General features: G+C 37.3%; 1 protein-coding gene across 1 annotated transcript in view; it reads left to right on the forward strand.

Annotated features, from left to right (window-relative positions):
- Positions 1 to 19795, forward strand: part of PIEZO2 (piezo type mechanosensitive ion channel component 2) — a 286729-nt gene that overhangs the window by 97465 nt on the left and 169469 nt on the right. Inside the window, exon 3 of the mRNA XM_071456986.1 lies at positions 3972 to 4097. Within this exon, the coding sequence (XP_071313087.1) occupies positions 3972 to 4097 (126 nt within the window). The remainder of the gene's footprint in view (positions 1 to 3971; positions 4098 to 19795) is intronic.

The raw sequence follows: 19795 nt of genomic DNA on the forward strand, positions 1-19795 counted from the left end.
GTGACAATTGGCCATTAAGTTATTCCATGTCCCATCCTTGTGGTAGAAGCTCTGAAGAAGTTCCAGGTGTACAAAAAAACTCTGACATACTCTTGCTGTTTTAGGGAAGAGGGTAGCAAAAAAGATCAGAGGACTACCAGGTCTAGACATGAATGTACAAGAATTTTTCATTGTTGTTGGACACAATGTGGGTAGCATTCTCCAACCTATTGTTTGTCAGTCATGGTGTCAAGATGTGCATGTGTGTTTTGGAGGCAGCAGTCCAATTAGAACACATTCAAATAGTTGTACTGAGGTTACATGCCTGTGGCTGGGGGGGGACATGCCATTACTAATCCAGCTCTTGGCTGGATTACCTTTTGAAAAATAAGAAATTGATTCCTCTTCCACGTGTGAAATGCTTTTGGCCCTCTTGAGTCCTGTTTAATGTTGCATCTGGGCTGAAGAGAAAGAGGGTAATGAAGCCTTCACATCCTGTCTGGCTTCCTGCAGGCTTGTTTAGAGGGAAGAAAGCCCTTTGCCAGGAGCTTTGAGACATGCTGGGGTACATTTCTAGAGCTACATGCCAGGTTTTGTTCCCACTGGGTGCCATTAGAAATGACACCTGCAGTTACACCTGAAAGCAAGCCCACTTTTCTCAGTCCTTCAGCCCAGTTCTGAGACAAATGTTCTCTCTCCTTTCTATCCTCCGTAGTTTTCAGAAGTTGTTGGAGTGAAATCAGAACCCAGTGCTCAAGTTCCAAACAGAGGTGTTTTGCCATGAGATTTTTTCTTAGTCTTGTTGGACATACAGAAGCCTATACATTTAGAAATGAAGGAATTGATATTGTGAATTCTGGTATCGGCTGGGGCGAAGCTCTCTTGCAAATCTGTTCCCTCCACACATCTTTCTGAACAATATATATCTCCTTCTCTATGGGTTGTTCAGCTTCTATTCACGTCCCCAAGGACTTTTATATTAGGGCAACTGAGAAGTTGAGGTATGTTTTAGCAAAGGAATTGTAAAATTGTGAGTGAATTAGAATTAAAAAAAATCCAAGGATGGAAAAAAAATCTTTCCTTCCTCATTGTAAGAAGCGCCATTTTATTTCAGCTGTCTCTTTTCTCACCATCTCAGTTCTCTACACATATGCTTAATTTTTCCTTTGTGCCATTTAGAACCAAGTTTCCAGTAGAAAGAGAAAAATGTAAGTCAAAACATAGTTAAGTGGGTTTACCCAAACCCCACTATGAATTGAAACTCATCCCTTTTCCAAATCTGTCACTTCTTCTTCCTTAACATAAATTACGTATTCAGTAATTCACTTATTTTAGCACTCCCATTTCTCCCAAGTTGTTGATGTTGCTCCAAACTTTTGAAATCCAGGTCATAATATTTCTTACTTTTCTCCAAATACTTCTAGTTTCCAGTTTCTAGTTTCTGCTGGCACAGATGAATGTGGTGCAAGCAAAGTGCTCCTGCTCAGTAGAATATGATGGTGGTCCTGTCCCACTGATGGCCATGAAGGGAGTAGCCCTTGAGGAATACCATAACCTGCTCTGAACATACTTTCCTGCCTTCCAGATGTATGTTTATCTTGCCATGTTTACCAGTACATCGAGAGACTATTTATTGTCCTGAGTGTTAATAGTCCTTTATATTTTTTCCTAGCTTTGTGCAGAAGGAAATCTTTTTTCAACATTTCAGCATTTGAAGAAATATATTTTTGGGTTTTCTGCAATTCTTAAAAAGATGACAGCTGTAAAAGAGGTTTTTTTAAAAGAAATTATTTGCTCAATTTAAATTCAAAGATGTTTGTTTTCAAACTTGTAAGAAGCGAAGTCTAAAACTGAGATATATTTTGGAGTGATAGAGAAATACTAAAAAATAGACCTGAAAGTTTGGGAATTGAATGCACATTGACTAATTGTATTGAATTTTTTCACTTTTGGATACTGACTCAGACCATTCTACCAAATATCAAATCCACTTCCAAATGAAAAATCTGTTGCTTGATATCTATTAACTCCCAAGCACTGAGAAGAGTTTGTCACTTAGAGCTTCATAAATCACCAGACTGTCTTTGAAATCTGTACATTTGGAAACACTTTTAAAGTCCACAAAATTTGTACTGTCAAACTGTCTTTCTCCAGCTTTGAGACAGTTTTTTTTTAGTTATATTTTGTTGTATTCTGAGGGTGTGGTTCTTGAGCCTGGGATCTGGTAATGAAGAAGAGAAGCATCAAATATTGAAGCTTGCAAGAGAATTGTAAAATACAGCAGTCCTTGGACTACTTTACATGTGATATCATATCAAACATTGTTTAATAATATGTAGCTTGTCATATGTTTGTTCTTCTAAAACTTTTGATAATATTACCTATTTTGTTTCTGCTTTTCTAGTGCTTAGAAGTTGTTGTCCTAAGACAGGACAGCAGGCCAACTTCTGCAGAAGAACAACAAATAGTGGTCCAAAGATTTTAATAGCCAGTCTTTTCGATGTAATGCTGTGGCACCCGGGTTGTCTCCTTTCTGTGTGAGCTCTGGTGACAAAATTGAATAGATCATACAAAGCGTGTATCTACCAAATGTATCTTCCTTTTTGGATTACAGAAAATTCATACATGGGCTCATTTGAACCATTTTAATTATTTTTGTAAAAATTATTTATTATATTTTTAAAAAGAACAGGGAAGGTTATTACAGAGATTTGGCATTCAAAATCTGCATTCAGGATAGCGTTATGGCAAAAATTTGGAGTCTGATGGAGGGAGATAGATAAGCATGATTCAATAATTCTAGAAAGTAATAGACTTATTCTTTGCTTTATAAACAACTGTTTAGGCCATTGATGACCTATGCTTGAACTATTAAAAAAACTAAAATTAAAATCTGGTTTATTGGCTAGATGCAGAATGTGGATGATCATCTTCTTTCTAGTGGTTGCTCAAAACAATCTCTTGCAGAATAAGTATGAACAAAACAGGCTGCATGTAGAGTGAGCATTTCCTAGGTATATTCTACTAGTTCTGCCCTCCATAGCCTTGGCTTTATTTACAGCCTTGGATAAGAATTTCAGTAGTGCTGTTTTTTAATTTATAAACTAAAAAATTAACCTCAAATGCATGAAGCAGGTAGTGTAAAATCTAGGTTTAAAAAGCTTTGGAAGTAGAACCGTTACTGCAGATAGGTCAGGTAGGGTGATATTTAATGTTGTCTTTTATCAGCAATTCAATTTTCTCTTGAAGATGCATATTTCCTGAAATACTGATGGTTTACTTTATTTATTCATACCTTGCAATTTTGGCTGCCTGTGATTAAGCCAAGTGTTTCCTAGAGGATTTATAAGGCATTTCTAAATCTTCATCAAACATTTTCTGTTGGCTTTTGAATAGACATCCAGTAAATCACAGAGGAAATATGACCAAATGTGTCTGGCACAGGGTTCTTTAGTGTATACTGAAAATTAAGTTCAAAACTTCTGAAGGAAGAGGGCAGTTGGCACAAAGCAAAGCATTCATTGGAAGTATGTCTATACTCCTGTGCCAGACTGAGGTTTGTGTCTTATGCCCTCTGCTGTGTAATAATTTGGTAAAGAGTAATAAGATTAATAGGCTTTTATGTTCTCAAAAGTAGAAGTATCATTCATGTTTCGTCTAAGTACCAGGTAACGTGTTGGTAAGCACGATGGTGATGTTATTATTTATGTAAAATTGCTCTCTGGAGGCTTAAAAACTTTTTTCTTTAAAAAAATAAAAGGAAAAATCTGGCAATAGCTATCGTTGTGGTTTGTGATTAAAGAGTACTCAAAGAAACTATAATCAAAGTGTGATTTTTACTATAATGTTGACCATAGGGAAAAATCATGATTAATGTGGAACTGATTAGTAGAAATATCCTTGGTCAGGATATTTTTATGGTTTTGTACTGAAAATCTTTAAGCAATGTTCGGAAGTTCACCTATTATATGCATGTATCTTTTCTCTTTTAGGGCATACAGGACGATTATTGAAATCTCTGTGCTTCACCAGTCTATCCTTTCTGCTGCTGCACATCATCTTTCAGATTACAATAAACAGTCTTGAAGCTGCAAAAACTATTGAACCTGGTTTTAACTGTGAGTAAAGCATTTCAGATTTTATTAGTATTTTAAATGTCCAAATGCTTCAGTGGTTTGAAAGGTGAAGGGTTGATAAGAAGGCACTTAGGTTTGTGCTCCTGTGGGTTTGCAGCTTGTTCTTGTTTTCCAGCTTTTTACCTTAAATATTTCTGTTAGTAAGGTAGGAAGACTAGAAGGGCTTAAGAAACAAAAGAAATTTTTATGTAACTATTATATGTATGTGTGTGTATATATATGTCTAAAACTATTTTTTCCCACCAGAGATGCATTTTCTTTGAGTTTACCACTGATTATTGTTATGACTTCAGCTTTTAGGCTTTCTCAAAATCATGTCAGAACCTGAGGAAACTATTAATTTCTGTCATTAGATAATAATTCAGTGAATTAAGAATAAAATGAAATAAAGTGACAAACCTCCCTCTATCCATGTTTTATGCCCCTCTCTGACATAACTCTCTTTAGTTTTTCATTTAACTTTAAGTATTGATTCCAAAATTTATATTTATGAACAGTATTTGTTTCTTTCTTGCCTATGTTGTATGGGAGGAAGGATTTTCAATTTTTCATTTATGTGTAAGCTCTACTTAAAATATATTGCATGACATTTTGTATCTTCCTCTCTCAGGAAATGTTGTTCAATACTTCAGAAAGCAAACATTCTTTATTGTGCAGAAGGTAATTAAAATATCTATCCTGTGATTTATATATGTAACCTCCAGGTAGAAACTATTTGTACTTGTCTTACCATGCTTACATTTAACATTTAAACCTGTCAACTTACCTTTGATAAATGTCCATTTAATTTATCACAAGGTATGCTGCTGCCACTTGAGTAAACAGCTGTACTACAATTCAACACAAGAAACCTTATGTGATGTAAAGGATTTGACTTAAATAATAAAACCCTCAGAAAGCTTGAAGTGAACATTACCATTTCACCTTTAGCTTAAACCATTTCCTAAAGTAAAAGGCATAATTATGTTCATGAAATGTCAGTTTCACCTGGAATATGCTGGGCTCGATTGGTTCAAATCAGGCCTTCAGTGTCTAAAAACATACTTTCTTTTTTTTTTTTTAATTTATGTAATTCACTGAGTGAGCTGGATTGATTGTTTTCTGTAGGTGTTTAATGTTCTTATGACTATAAAGACATAATTTTTACTTAGATTGGAGGAATTGCATCATCTAGACACCATTTGTGCAAGTCAAGAATTCCAAGACAGAGTTGCTTTTGAGAGTTGCGGAAAAACCGCTGGCTTTTTCCCCCTTTTGCGGTGGGAACTGGGGTCTGCAGTGAGAATTAAAGTAATTATTTCATCCTGAAAACTCCATTCTTTAACATGAAATGTACCATTTTTTACTATTTATTCACATTTGCTAAGTGTAGCAGCTCCTCTTTCAGCTGCCATTGGTAGTGATCTCCTTGGGGCCTCACAGGGCAGTGGGTGTAGCTGTAGGAGTGCATTAAATGTTATCAGTCTCCTCTCTGACACCAAGGCCACTTGACATGACATTCCCACACACTCACCATTAAGCTCTTCTTGCCTCCTCATTGCAAAGGGTGTTTTGAAGTTCCCTCTTGGGAGTGGTATTTGTCCCAGAGGAACACCCAAACTGTGCCCAAGTTGTTTGGGAAAGAAGCTGGTTGACCAAAGTTGTTCCAAGAGTTTTTAAACTGTTAAGCAAGATGTAATATTCAGCTGTTGAATTTCAGTGCCTGAATACTGAGTAAACTGGCACCATTTTGTTTACTGGTATGGTTACAGTCAGTGAGATCCAGGTGAAGCCAATAAAAACAATAAAAAGGGCAATCTGATACTGGCATTGCTGGACCCCCAAGATGCTGAAGGAGAAGTTAATGACTGTTGTAAATGTAGGAGCTAGAAAAGGCCAGAGCATTTACTAGGTCAGGGAATAAGGTCAATTATTGTCATTTAATGGCACCAGAACTTAGATGTTCCTGTGTGGGTGAAGAGAGGACAGAATTCCCGCTCCAGAAAGCACCTTAGTAGTACTTCTGCCTGTAACAATTCAGTGCCCCAGCCCCTCTGGTTTCCTGCTCCCCAGCCATATGAGGAGGGCTGTACAACACTGACTGCAGATGTGGGCTAAGCCATAGCTGGAGAAATGACAGCACTTCACCCATGGCATCTTCACAGTGTTAGGATCTCTGCGTTTTAGACTTGCTGTTAACGTTTATTCAACTCTTTTTGTGAGCAATAAGAAGTTCAGAAGTGTAGACTGGAAGACTGATGTGTTCTGTTTCTCCAGCCAGACCCCGATCCACTATTAATAAAACATTTTTTTACGGCTAGAGTCTTTTCTGATGCTTATCATTAGGAAATTTTTCTTCCATTAGTCAAAATATCCTGTCTTCATCCTTCAGCCTGATGTGGAAATGAAGAAAAACTTTCCATTAGTCTTTATGGTTACCCATTTTGTATTTGAAGGCTGCAGTCACATTTGTCATATGTACTCTTTTCTGTTATTCTCTTCTATTTTCACAACCTCAGCCTGTTCAAACTTTCTTCATGCACTGCATTTTCTAGGAAGGAGATTATTGTTATTGTTGTTGGTCTACTTCTGTTTTCTCCTAGTTTTTCAGATATTTCTTGAAGCTCGGTGTCCAAAGCTAGGCACTATTTCAGCTGAGAGTTTAGTAGCATATACTGAAATATAACAATTACCCAAGTGTCTGCAAGTCATACTCCCTACGAACTACTGCATGGTACTTTTTGCAATGGTCTCGTACTTTTTATTTGTAATTCACTGAAACCCACAAATCCTTTTCTTGGAAACAGACCATGTTTTTTCAATCCCATGTTTATGTAGGTGAATATTCTTATAGCATAGTGGAAGTTGATGATTGCCTGTTTTTTCTCTAGAAAGTTTTATTTATCAAGACTGTACTATCTCCTTGTTTGGTAGTGGCCCCTCTGATAGGGGCCTTCTGCAATAACACCTTTAAGGGGTTTTGGATAAATAAATTTTTGGTTTTCCTTTAGTGTTTGTTTTGATTTTTCTAGAATTGTAGTATGTCCCCAAGTTTAAGTAAATCAAACCATAAAAGGAGCTAGTGGGTGCTATGGCAGGTCCCCTCTTAATTATCTACCAAAGGTCATGGGAGTCTGGGCAGGCCCTTGCTGACTGGAAGCCAGACAGTGCTATTCCAGTTTACAAAAATGGCATGAAGGACGGTCTAGGAATCTACAGACCAGTTATTCAAACCTCAGTTCCTGAAAAAAATATAAAAAAGTTTATATTACGTACTACTTAAAGGCATTTAAAGGATAATGCAGTCATCAGACACAGTCAACACAGGTTCACAAAGGGAAACTCCTGTTTACCTAATTTGATACTCTTCTATAGTAAAGTCCACCTGCCCAGTGGATGAAGGAAATGTGCTGGATGCATTTTTCCTGTACTTTAGTAAGGCTTTTGGTTCTGTCCTCCCAGAAAAAAATTATTCAGTAGGTTCAAGATGTGCTTGTTTGATGAACTGGCTGAAGGGCAGGGCTTGAAGTGTTGTGGTGAATGGGACCACAGGACCCTCAGGCTCAATTCTAGAACCAGTCCTGTTCTCAATATATTTGTCACTGATCTGCATGCAGGAGTTGGAATACACCATTAGGAAGTTTGATACTAACAATTACCAAAGTGGGAGGTGTTGTCTGGGGCAAGATGCCCTGCAGGTCTTTGTGTGGTTAATCTAACTCCTGGCAATTTCAGAAATAGGCAAGAGGGCAGGATAATACTGTCTGCAAATGCTGTAGGTTAGTTTGTCTCAATGTTTTCAAATGCCAATTTTCTGAAACAAAATATTTTCTGGTTTTAGTTGTTCTTTTCACACTGCTGTATAAGAACCTATGATAATATTTTCATTTTGGTAACAGAAACACTTGAAAAATGTTTAAATTAGAGGTGTAATAAAAACTATTACCTCTTAAACCTTATACAGTTATAGTTTCATTTTGGAAATGAAGAACAACCATCCTTGTATCTTTTATGTCTAGAAGCAGTTTTAGTTGAGCCCATCTGCACACACAAACCAGACATATAGAATTTCAGGTTCATTTCAAAACATGCTGATCTTATACTGGACTTATGCAATTCAAAATCAATTTAGGATAATTCCTGGGATGTTTAACTTCTTTGGTTGGTTATCTTTTTTCATCCCCTTCCTTTTTTAGGAAGGAGGACTCTTTTTTAGAGTTCATATATCTTCTCTTTCAGGATGGCTACAAAATGCTACAGCATTCTCTAAATGATGGTGGTGTGTTGATAGAGGTGTTTAAAAATGTTTGGCCAACAGAAGGTTCTTGTTTCTCAAGAGCCTTGTGACTATTGCCTAGCACTAATAAAATTTTGCTGTTAGTAGTCTTTATTTAGCTTAATGAAAGGTTTCTGGTTAGCCACAACTTCAGTGTGTGGAGCTAACATTTGAATACCTCCCAGATAAAGAAAGAAAAAGAATTAATACTGAAAGGGTGAGTGGAGCTAATCCTAAGCCATCAAGAGCTACGTAATTAAGCTTGTTTCACTGATATCTCCATATAATAGACAGCATGATATTGAAATATAGCAGTATTGATGCAGTAATAGAATTTCATTATTAAGTTTGTATTTCTGATGGAATAAAATTCTGGTTATTAGATTAGTTAATATCTTTTGAGTATAGAACCTGTCAGGCAGGCAGTTGAAGATTAGACCACAAGGTAATAGTTGCATTCTCCAGTATGCACAGTATGGTTCTTTCCTAGAACTAGTTTTAAAAAGCTTTAAAAATGGCAGTACCACTAGCAGGAATGTTTTCCACAATGTTAATTTTAAACTTTACTTCCAATAAATTAGTGCAATTATTTCTCACCATAATACTCTGTAAGTGTAGACACTGTAAGTGTATCTTCTTGTGTTTAGTCAACCTTTAAAAGAAGTCTGCTTTCTTTTTCCCTTAACTGTAGTGATGTACATCCATTTCTTATTTTGTTCTCCTCTATAATCCCTTGATCTTGACTTTTGAGAATGAATCTACTGAAATGCCTATTCTCTGGAACATATTTTTGTTCATGAGAAATGCAGCTTAGACTACTTCAGCTACTCACTAATTAAGTTTGTAGTCAATATTTGTAAGAATACAAAAAAGAATATTTAAGATTTTTCTGGATATTTTTCTCATACATCACATAAATGAACTGATGGCATTTAAATAGGTACCTTGAAATCCTTCTATAGACTTTCTATGAATCTTTGTTTATTGTGCCTACTTGGAGTTCTTTATTTACAAAATGGTTATATGTAGAAAAGGGGAGAATAGATTTAAAGCACCAAGTTGCCTAGATAGCTTCTCTGTTACATCATGGGAACTAAAATCAGATAATTCTCTGTCTCTGGTATGCCATGGTGAATGTCAAACAAATGCATGCCACCATTGTGGAATCATAATAACTTTGTGCTTTAGATAAATTTTGAAATTATTTCTTGGCTTAGAAGACCATCCTATGTTTGCATTACTACCAGCATGTCCCTGAGGTATTTTGTTATGTTAGGAAGCAGTAATACCCAGTACAAATAAATTATGTCTCACCATTTATTGAAAGCTCAGGCTCAGGACTGAAGCTGACCTTTCATAGGAATGAATAATTACTTTTTCCGATGTACCTGGTGAGATTCCATGCCTTTTATATCTTCCTGAGTATACTTCTAAGGTTGTGCTGATTTTGTAAAGTACAGCTTTGGTGAAAGTTGTTGTTTATTGCTGGATTCATTAACTCACTGGAAATAAAGATGCTGCTTTTGTTTCTAAAGGGGAAAAAAGTTTAAAAGATTTCATACAGGGTTTCATATTTCTATTTCAAAGGTAGATGAATGCCAGTCTTTCAAATACCATGGTTTATTGGCCCAACTCCTGTCTGAGGGCTGAGTGTATCTCATAGCCCCTTGTTGGCTGTTTTGACGCATCATTTCATGGGAGACTGCCTTGAAAACACATATTTTGAAAATATTGGAAATTTTAAATACTATCTTATGAAAAATATCCTGATAGTTTCCTATTAATTGTATTGATAATTTTGGTAATTTTACTTTGAAAAATGCTGCTTCATATGAAATGAAATTAATCTAAATGGCATTAAGAAAACTAGTAAGTTTATTGTAAGAACCTTCTGAGCAGAAGTCATAGCAAAGTAACCATCTTTATACTGAAAAAGTCATTATGTCCTCTCCAATGGTTTTGCTTACCAAAATAAAAGCTATGTTTTCATTAAAGAGCGCTCAAGCACTGCACCGCAGGCAAAACAGCCCATTCTTCCCAAACACATCCATATCTCAACCAGACAAATGCTTAAGGTGCTTTCCAAACTAGTTTAACTGCAAATTTGAGATCTTCAGTGACCTCAGTTGTATGTGCATCATACTCCTCCTTTTTTGCTCACTGAAATTGATATTTCCATGTCTTTTCCAGTATAAGTGGCCCTTGTCTTGCAGAACATCTACATTTTAATAGTATTTTTGCGTGTAATCTAAAAGATTATAGTCTTGGCCAAAATCTGAGCAAAAAGTGATGCCTTTAAACATCTAAGAAACAGTTTATTCTGTTATTACAGTAGTCATCAGATTGTACTTGTGTGGTTTCTGTACAAGCAGCAAGAAGATTCAGAAATGAACTCTTGTTTCAAGAACAACTGTGGAATGTCCAGTTTAGCAAAACTAATATAGGATGAAACAACCAGCTGTAGCACTGCAGAAGAATCAGAGTAACCTTCCATTGAGAGTTTTTATATTTTAAACTCCAAGTTGTCTGAGCCTGTGATGTCTATGACAGCCAATATAGTACAAATTTAGTCCAGACTTTTAGCTAGATGAATTCCAGAGTGGTGAGTGGTGCTTCAGTGGGAAAAACAAATTTTAAACCAATATTTTAATAGAAGAGATTATACAGGTTCTTCATGCTGCCAGCAAGACTGATAATACTAAATTCCATAATATAAAAGTCTATTTTTAATGGAATTTAGATGCCTACATATTTTTCAAGCCCTGAACTACAGTATTTATTAATTAAATCAGTACAGACAGCTGGTTGCCTGGAGAGTCTATTTGTTCAGGTTTTATGAAAGATGAGTGCTGTGATTTAACCTCAGATGGCAAATAAGTAGCACACAGCTGCTTGCTCCCCCTTACCTCCCAGTGGGATGGGGAGGAGAAGTAGGAGAAAAAAGGTAAGGAAAAGCTCAAAGCTCATGGGTTCAGGTAAGAACAGTTTAATAATTTAAAGAAAGTAAACTACTACTACTGCTGCTTTTTACTAATTTTACTGAAAAAAAAAAAAAAAGAGAAAAAGAAAACTCAAGGCACACAAGTGACACACACAAAATCACAAAATAGAATTGCTCATCACCGGCTGACCAATGCTGAGCCTGTCCCTGAGCAGGAAACAGTCCCTTCCGGCCAACTCCCCAGTTTATGTACTGGGCATGACAGTCTGGGGCATGGGATATCCCTTTGGTCAGTTGGGGTCAGCTGTTCTGGCTGTGCTCCCTCCCAGCTTCTTGTGGACCTGCTTCACTGGCAGAGCATGAGACACTGAAAGGTCCTTGATTTAGGGTAAGCACTACTTAGCAACTACCAAAACATCAGTGTGTTATCAACATTATTTTCAAAATAAACCCAAAACATAGCACTGTACCAGACACTAGGAATAAAATTAACTCTATCCCAGCAAAGCTAGGACAGTAAGTTACTTCTTGTGGTTTGACTTTGTGTCATGTTCTCAGCAAACTCTGTGACTTTATTGCTTATATTACTAGCAGGTTGCTAAAGGCTGAGCACATGAGAAGCTGCAAATCTTTGCAGAATGCAGGTTAATAGAATTTTATAAAGCTAACTGTGGAAACTTTATTAAAAGTCAATATGTGGATATTGTCCTTCTTATCCAAAGCAGTTAAGGCTGTCTCTTGGTGACATCTGCCCAGTGCCATGTGGATTGAAAAATAAAAACCCTGCTTTGACTTGTAAATTCCTCTAAGAAGAAGCTTTTCCTCTTCTGTTTGTACCCTACAGCCTGTGGCAGGATTCAGCTGGGTGGCTGGGGCCTTGTGGAAATACCACAGTTGACAGAATAAGGAGAATAGGATTTCTTCAGAGCTTCCCTCTTATCAGCCGCTGAGCCTGCAGAATAATGAGCTAGAAAGCAGCAAATGGTCATTTGTCCAGCTCTCCACTGAGAGACAGAAAATCTCAGAATCTCTGCAGAGATTAGTAACAGTGATTCTTACAAGGACTGAAGTAGAGCTGAAGCTCCTGTTATGCTATTTCACATGGTGAAAACCTAGGAAATTACAGAAAGGCAAGAGATTTGACTTTAAGGAAATATTTCTTATCACACTCTGGTTTCATCATGTACTGTTTCTTGCATAGGTGATGTGCAGTGTTGGAGTCAAGAAATACAAGAATAATAATAAGGAACTTCTCTATGGAGTCATGAAGAGCTTGAGATTAAAAAGCATGCTTAGCAGTAAAAAACTGCAGTGAGACCCAGATGTGATGGCACCATTATGGTCATTATATTGGGTCCTAGAAAGTTGTGTGATTGTACATTATTACCAGGGACCATTTCTGACTGTCACTTCGATGATTCCAAGACTCAAGAATGTTTAACATGTGGAACACATCCAATGAGAAACTTTTAATTAGTCAAAGGTGTTAGCATGCCTTTTTTGTCTCAACAGAAACTTAGAACAATAGCTTATTCTGTGTATGAAAGTTAATTTTACTTTCATTCAGTGCACATTGGATGTTAACATTTCTTCAACACTTTCCATGCACCTTTATGGAGCCAGGAAATTTATGACTGGGGAAACAGAAGCTTCTGTAATTGCTTCTTAGGCATGTATGATAAGTCCTGCTCAATTTCCTGCTGGGTGTTATTACTTAGCAGTTTAGTTCATTGTACTTATGGAGTCTTTATTTCTGGCCTCACAGGCTGCCATGTGAAAACTGAGCAATATTCTAGGGAGTCACTTTAAGGCATGGTGCATGACTCCATTGTGGAATGTGTGTTATTCTGCTGCAGTGATGTTGGCATGCTCGCTTGTGTTCAACCCTTTAAGAGACCCTGACGTAGGAGGTCACCCTTCTCACTGCCCCTCACAGTTTGTATTTTGACAGTCAGAATTGCATTGGAGAGAAGATCTGGGAAACTTCTGGCCCATGGAGCTGTACAGCTTCTTTCTGAAGCTGGTGGACTTTGGAAGGTATTCCCAAGGTGCACCCAAGAAAGCACCCAGTGTACCTGCTGATGCTGGGATGCAAACTGGGACAGTTCTCTTTTTAGTGTCCTAGTTGTAGCTAGGATGACTGGAGGGTAATAGAATAGAAGTGTGACCATCACTGTCAGCTTGTTTTAGGGCTGTCTGTAGGAGAGATAGAGCAGCTGTTTTCTGTCTCCCTCTGTCCTCTTAAAGGAAGAAGCAGAAGTAGCAAACAGAAGGAAGAAATCAAGGCCAGCTGTGAAGGAGAAGGCACTCAATAAAACTTGATGAGATGAGTGCAGAATGTATGTGTGAAGGAAATAAAAGCAGAAGAGAGTAACTGTTTGTTGATTTATACTTGGGGTTAGTGCTGTTAGTAAATTAAGAACCAAATGTGCAGAGTAGGCTTCTGTATTTTTGTAGGTAGCTGCTTGCTTTCTTGTCCCCTGGTTGTTTGTTTAACCTTTGTATGAAAAGCTTATCAGCATATATTGCTAACTGCTTTTAACTTCCAAGTTACTACAGAACTTGTTCTCCATATTGTAGAAAGTTCTAGAAGACCAGCAAAATCAGAAACTGGCTGCTCAGTTGATTACAGTAAAAAAACTTGTCTACAGGGTCCAACCCTTATTCTGACTCAGGTTATCAAGGCTCATTTGGCAGTGTTTGGCTGTAGCAGAATGAGGTATGTAAGGACAGCACTACAGTGCTTTAGCAACCAGCATCTCTGAGGCTGGTGTAGGGACCATGCTGAAATGTTCCCTTGTTGATCATTCAAAGCACTGTAATATAAATATTTTACTGGGGAGTCTTACTGTAGTATTACTATTCAGGAGTAGGAAACTATATATTTGTGTGTTGGACATTGTTTAGACAAACACTTTCAACTGAGAATAAATATTTCACTTTGTTTCTGGGGATCTGTTTCTTCTGTTTGGCTGTTTACATGGTTAAGGATTGCTCTTCATCATGTAATTGTGTTGAATATTTTTAGAAAACTTGATTCTTTCATGTGACGCTGTGAACCTGTGTGTGTACTTGTGTCCACATTGCAAGTTTGAGAGGGGCTAGTCCCTGGGCCAGAGCCCTTAGGCTTCATCCTTCCGCACCTCTTGGTGATTTACGTCAGCAGCTGGAAAGCAAACAGCAAATCTGAGTGGAGATGATGACAGCTGCTCACCGCAGCCTCTCTGCACGGCTGGAGCACCAGCTGGGCACCTCAGCTGCAAGGACAGGTCAGGTGTTGGGTCTGAGGGTGGCAGCTCTGATGGGCCATCCCTGGCCGTGCAGCGCCCCAGTGGGTGGGCTTGCCTGGCCAGTGTGGGCTAGGGGCTGCTCTGGACAAAAATGAGGTCTTGAGTTGAGGTTAACCTTTAATTGAAAGGGCTGAGTTTACTGAGCCCTTCATGGAAGCTGTGATGTAAAACAAATCACCCTGTAAAACAAAGCAAAAAGTGTTGCTCACAGAAGTAGGGCTTGGACCCATCAGGAAAAAAGTGTTTTCTTTATGGAGTTGGACTTGAAATACTTTTGTGGGCTCTCCCGCATCAGTGTGTTAGAATATAGTCCTAAACCTGGGTCAAATACAATTGGAACTTGCATGCTTTGAGTTTACTTCCAAAAGGAAAGTCTATCTCAAAATTCCCTCCAAGTTCTGCCAGATATACAAGTCTAAATCATCCACACAGGATGCCAGAAAGTGCTGTACCTTACACCTTTTGCATAAACAATGTGCAGCACATCTGTCAATGCTTACTCTTAACAAAGAACAAAATAACTAAGAACAATTCTGTAACACTCAGGGTGAAAAAGTATCCTTTACATCTCTGGAAGGAGGAGAACTCTGAATTTTGAAGGTTAGACTTGATTTCCAAAGTTGGACATCCCCCTTTTGTTTCATTTCAATTCCTGCATTTTTCCTGATATCTAGTTCTACTGTGTTTACTGCTGAATTTAATCATACTACATTTCTTTAGGGGTTTGTTCAAAGCAATCAAGAAACTGGATTTCAGAAATGTGATAGTCATCATCTAGACTAAAACCAGGAAGAGATTCAATAATATCAGTGAAAGGTGTAGTAAATGAAAAATGTTTCATGAAAAAACTTTAGTCCTATTTTTATGTGTCTAGAAATAGGGAGAATAAAACACAATATCTATCAAATGGTTAAGAGAATGATTTTTATCTGTCATCAGATATCATTGAATGCAGATTTTAAAACTGTAAACAAGTTAAACACAGTTTTCACACTGAAGTAGTGCAAAACACTCAAAAGCACTCCAGCCAGTGGCTGTCAAAAGCTTTATCAAGCTTTTGGGGTGTGGAACAGTGAATGGATGTAGTTCCTGAAGAGTAATGTAGTTCAGAGTACATTAATTAGTCGTTGATACCTGTAAAACTGTATATTTAAGTGTATACTCCTGCATTTTAAAAGAAGATAGCCAGCCCCCAGTACAGAGGATACAGTGATAAGAACTGATAGCATGTTAAGTTCTTTTGTTCATGTATCACCTTACCTACTGTCACTATGGTCAAAAAGTAAATAGCAAATTGTTTTTCATGGTGGTGCACAAATTCTTTTTGGCACACAAATTTAGAATCTTGAAACATAAAAGGATGATTTTTAACTCATCCTTTAGAGCCAGCAGACTTTGACCTCATCATGGGATTGTGTCCATGTGGTTTGTTGGTGATGCCACGGTTGGCTACATAGCAGGCTCCAGGAAATTCCTGCTTTTTCTAGACCCCACAAATTTGTCTGCAAATAATGTAATGTTTCATGAGGGAACTGGTGTTCTTACCTTCACTGTAGACATGACGAAAGACTCAAATTACAACCAGAATAGCTCACAATGTAGAGTGTAGCAAATTACCATCATTCTTTAAAATGTAGTCCTTAATTTAGGTGCCAAACTAAATTTTAATCCTAAAAAATCTTCTATACACCTGGAGGGTGTGGTGGTCTAGTGGTAGTTAAACACAGCTGCAGTGTGAAACCTGTGGAATTGAAAAGACTGGTGGAAGTCCTATAAGCACCATGCCTGGAAGAGGTCACAAGAACATGTGGATGTGGCACTTGAGATGTTTGGCGTTGAATATCCTTGTGGTGCTGATGGTTGGACTTGGTAATCTTAGAGGTCTTTTCTAAGATTACCTTTTACTATCTTTTCTGAGATAACCTTATTGATTCTATGAATCTGTGATTCTAAAATATCCCCAATAAACATGGCAAGAAGAAAAAATAATTGGAGCTGATGCTGTTGTGCTGGCAACAATTCCAGCTTCGTAAAAGTTATTGGTCTCCCAGCTCTCATTATTTCAGAGAGGAATATTTACATAGTTTTCCTTATTCTTGACTATCTGATGTTTTATGTTTGACTAAGAATAAAGTACAAGACTGGCAGAAACACTAACAATCAGTGCTGTGTGAAGGGGACAAGAGATGCCTTTATCAGATTGTGCTCAGTTTCTCTCTGTTTATATAAACACACATGCACATTTTCATCTTGAGGGGCCTCATTCATTACAGCAGGAACTTTTTGTGATTATTAAGTTTTAGTACTGCACAGCAACCTGTGCAATTTCAGGAGTCAGGCTGATTGAATTATGCAATTAGACAACCTTGCTAAGTGGGGAAGAGGACTTTTCAGCACCATTTTTTCAATAATAAAATTCCATGAAATTGTCCAAGGTTTAGAAAGTTGTAAGTACAAACGAGGAAGGAAAATGTGCTCTAGTAGTCAATAGAAAAGAAGCTCAACTTCTTTGACTCCAAGTAGGGGGCTTCCAAAAATATGCACAGACCAGCCAAGATTAGAGGGGATGTAATACTTTGAGATCTAACAGGGAAAAAAAAAAGAAAAAAGCCAGGTGTGTTGTTATCAAAATGGGAATAATAGTATTGTTGTTCACAATACATGGATTGGTCACACAGTAAATGATTGTTTTCTGCAGAATGGAGATAGTGAGCAAGAGTGATTTGTTGAACTTGCACTTCTTGGTCAGATGCTTAGGAAATTCTCAGGAGGAGAAGAGAGGGTCAGCAGATGGACATGGGCATTCAGAGTCCATGACTTGGACTTGCTTTTCTGAAGTCCCTGAGGCTGCTACTCATGCAGATTTTGCCCCATCAAGATTTTGGGGGAGGGAATAAATAATTTTTAGCCAATGAACTGAATTAAGCAAAATTTTCAATTTCTAGTAGTACTTGTAAGTGCCATTAAAATTTTTTATGCAGCTTTTAAATGAAAATTTCTGGGAATTGATAGGGATCAGGTTTGTCTTGCTGACATGTAGATGGTTCTGCCTGGTGTAGCAGTTCTACAGCCATGCTGAATTGGACCCCTCTTCTGCTACTGTACTCTCATCAGATCACTATTTTATGAAGGCTTCTAACCAAAATAAATTTCAGCTCATGAAACTGCATTGTCTTGAGAGTAAAATACCACCTGTTCATTACAATCCTGTTCTCTCAACAGTCTTTACACAAGTTAGATTACACAACACCTATGACACATGAATTTTCAGATTGTTTTTATGACTTTTCATATCCCCACAGAAACATTGTCAGAATTGCCTCCTATATAAGATAAAAAGGAAAATCCTGAGCAAGGAAGTTCACAGAATCCATATCCACATAAAACAAAGGCTGGAATGCTGATAGAGTTCCATGAACATCTGGAAAAAGTCAAAGATGGGTTTCCATATCTATTCTTTGTCTTTCTGGATAACAAAAAATGGTATTGCATTTCCCTTCATAGTTCACAGTTCCTGTTTTTTGAGTTTTTTAGCTATAGTAAAGAGCTATAGTAAAGATTCTATAACAGCAGCTGCAGGAATTGACAATAAATATTGCATTTTATTGGTGGCTGATGTATTGAGCCAGAAGGCAAAAATCAGCTTCTGTGTTTTGCTATGTAATTTTCTCAGAGAAAAGCAGAATATTTTGCATTTTAGGTAGTGGCAGCTCTTGATTTCAGAGATTTCCCAAAACTTGTATGAATTATCAGGATATTTTTATTTTGCAAATACAGTGTTGTGTGCCAGCAATGTAAAATTCACTTTTTTTGTTTTTTTTGCAAGAGTTAAATTTTTTTGTACAGTAATATATATGTTGTAAACACCATTAAATGTTTATACTTTACTAGGCTATTAATTTAAGTAAAGAATATTTAATTTTAAATAAACATTTCATTAGCAGGGATTGATGTGTCCCTGGAAGCCATAAAAGTAATGCTGTATATATCATTGCTGGTGCTACAGCACCACACTGCAATGATGTACCACCAGCGCTGGGTTGGTGAGAGAGAACTGCATAGTAGTTAGCTCCACGTTTCCTAAATGCATTACATTTTCCCTTTTTTTCCCTCCTCTCTAAATCTTTTACATATGTAACAGCAGTTCTCTTTTACATGAGCAGGTAGAAGGTGCATCATTAGGCTGCTCTGTGGAGAGGGATGCAAGGCTTAGCTGGGTGTCTGCCCATGCACTAATGCAAGGAGAATTTAGCAAAAGCAATCACAAAACCTTGCTTTCTGTCCTCACTTGAGAAAAGGTGTAAGATCTAGTTCTGAGAATAAAGAAAGATTAAATGAGTGGCTAGGATTTTTCAATAGGATTTTGGTATCTAAAATAAAAATCTGGTAAAAACCTACCAGATTATGGAAAACGGGATAAATATTTCTCACTTGCTCCACTTCCCTCTCTGTCTTCTGCATGTCACACAGTGACTGCATTTATTTAAAACTTTCACTGTCGTGTTCCCTTTTCTGAGTTAGGATCATTGCCAGAGTGATCTCATGTTTATAGAGGGTTTTTTTGGTTTATGTTACTGTTTGTGGTACAAATAGCTACTTTCACCTTGGAGTTGTACCTTTTTTGGCTGTGTTTGATTCTGAGGTAGTATCCTCTATATTTGGGTCAATGATCCCAAAATTTGGCTGCTGTAATTTTCCATTAATATTAATAAAACCTCCCATCCCCCTAGCATATGGGATGCAGAAGACACTGCTCAGCAAGCTGTTATAAATTTCAAAAAGGTTTATGAGCTGAAAAAATTGTGTTTGGAGAGGGGAATGTAGACTTTGCAATTTCCAAATGCTGATGCTAAATCCATTCAGATGTAAATCAAACCCATCAGGAGCACTCTGCTCTTTAGATACTTTATCCTAACATGTGTTTGCTCATTATTCCTTCCTCAGCTGGAGGTTCTATATGAAAGCTGTTTAAATGAAATAAATAATGTATTCCTATGAAGAAGATTAGTGTATTTTGGAACACAGAAATGGGAAAAAAAGTTAGGTAATATTTCAGCATAAATAACAATGTGAGTAGTTTTTGAGGGGGGGGTTGAAATTCTTAGTCCAGGATGTGGATAGTTTGGTCATAATCTCTCTGGATATTTCCTAGTGTTTGTCTAGGCTTTGAATGATCTCCCTAACTGGAAATCTT

The sequence above is a fragment of the Agelaius tricolor genome, unplaced genomic scaffold (genome assembly GCF_023055355.1).
Source record: "Agelaius tricolor isolate 1412-34295 unplaced genomic scaffold, bAgeTri1.0.p SCAF_2, whole genome shotgun sequence".
In the NCBI taxonomy this organism is placed as follows: domain Eukaryota; kingdom Metazoa; phylum Chordata; class Aves; order Passeriformes; family Icteridae; genus Agelaius; species Agelaius tricolor.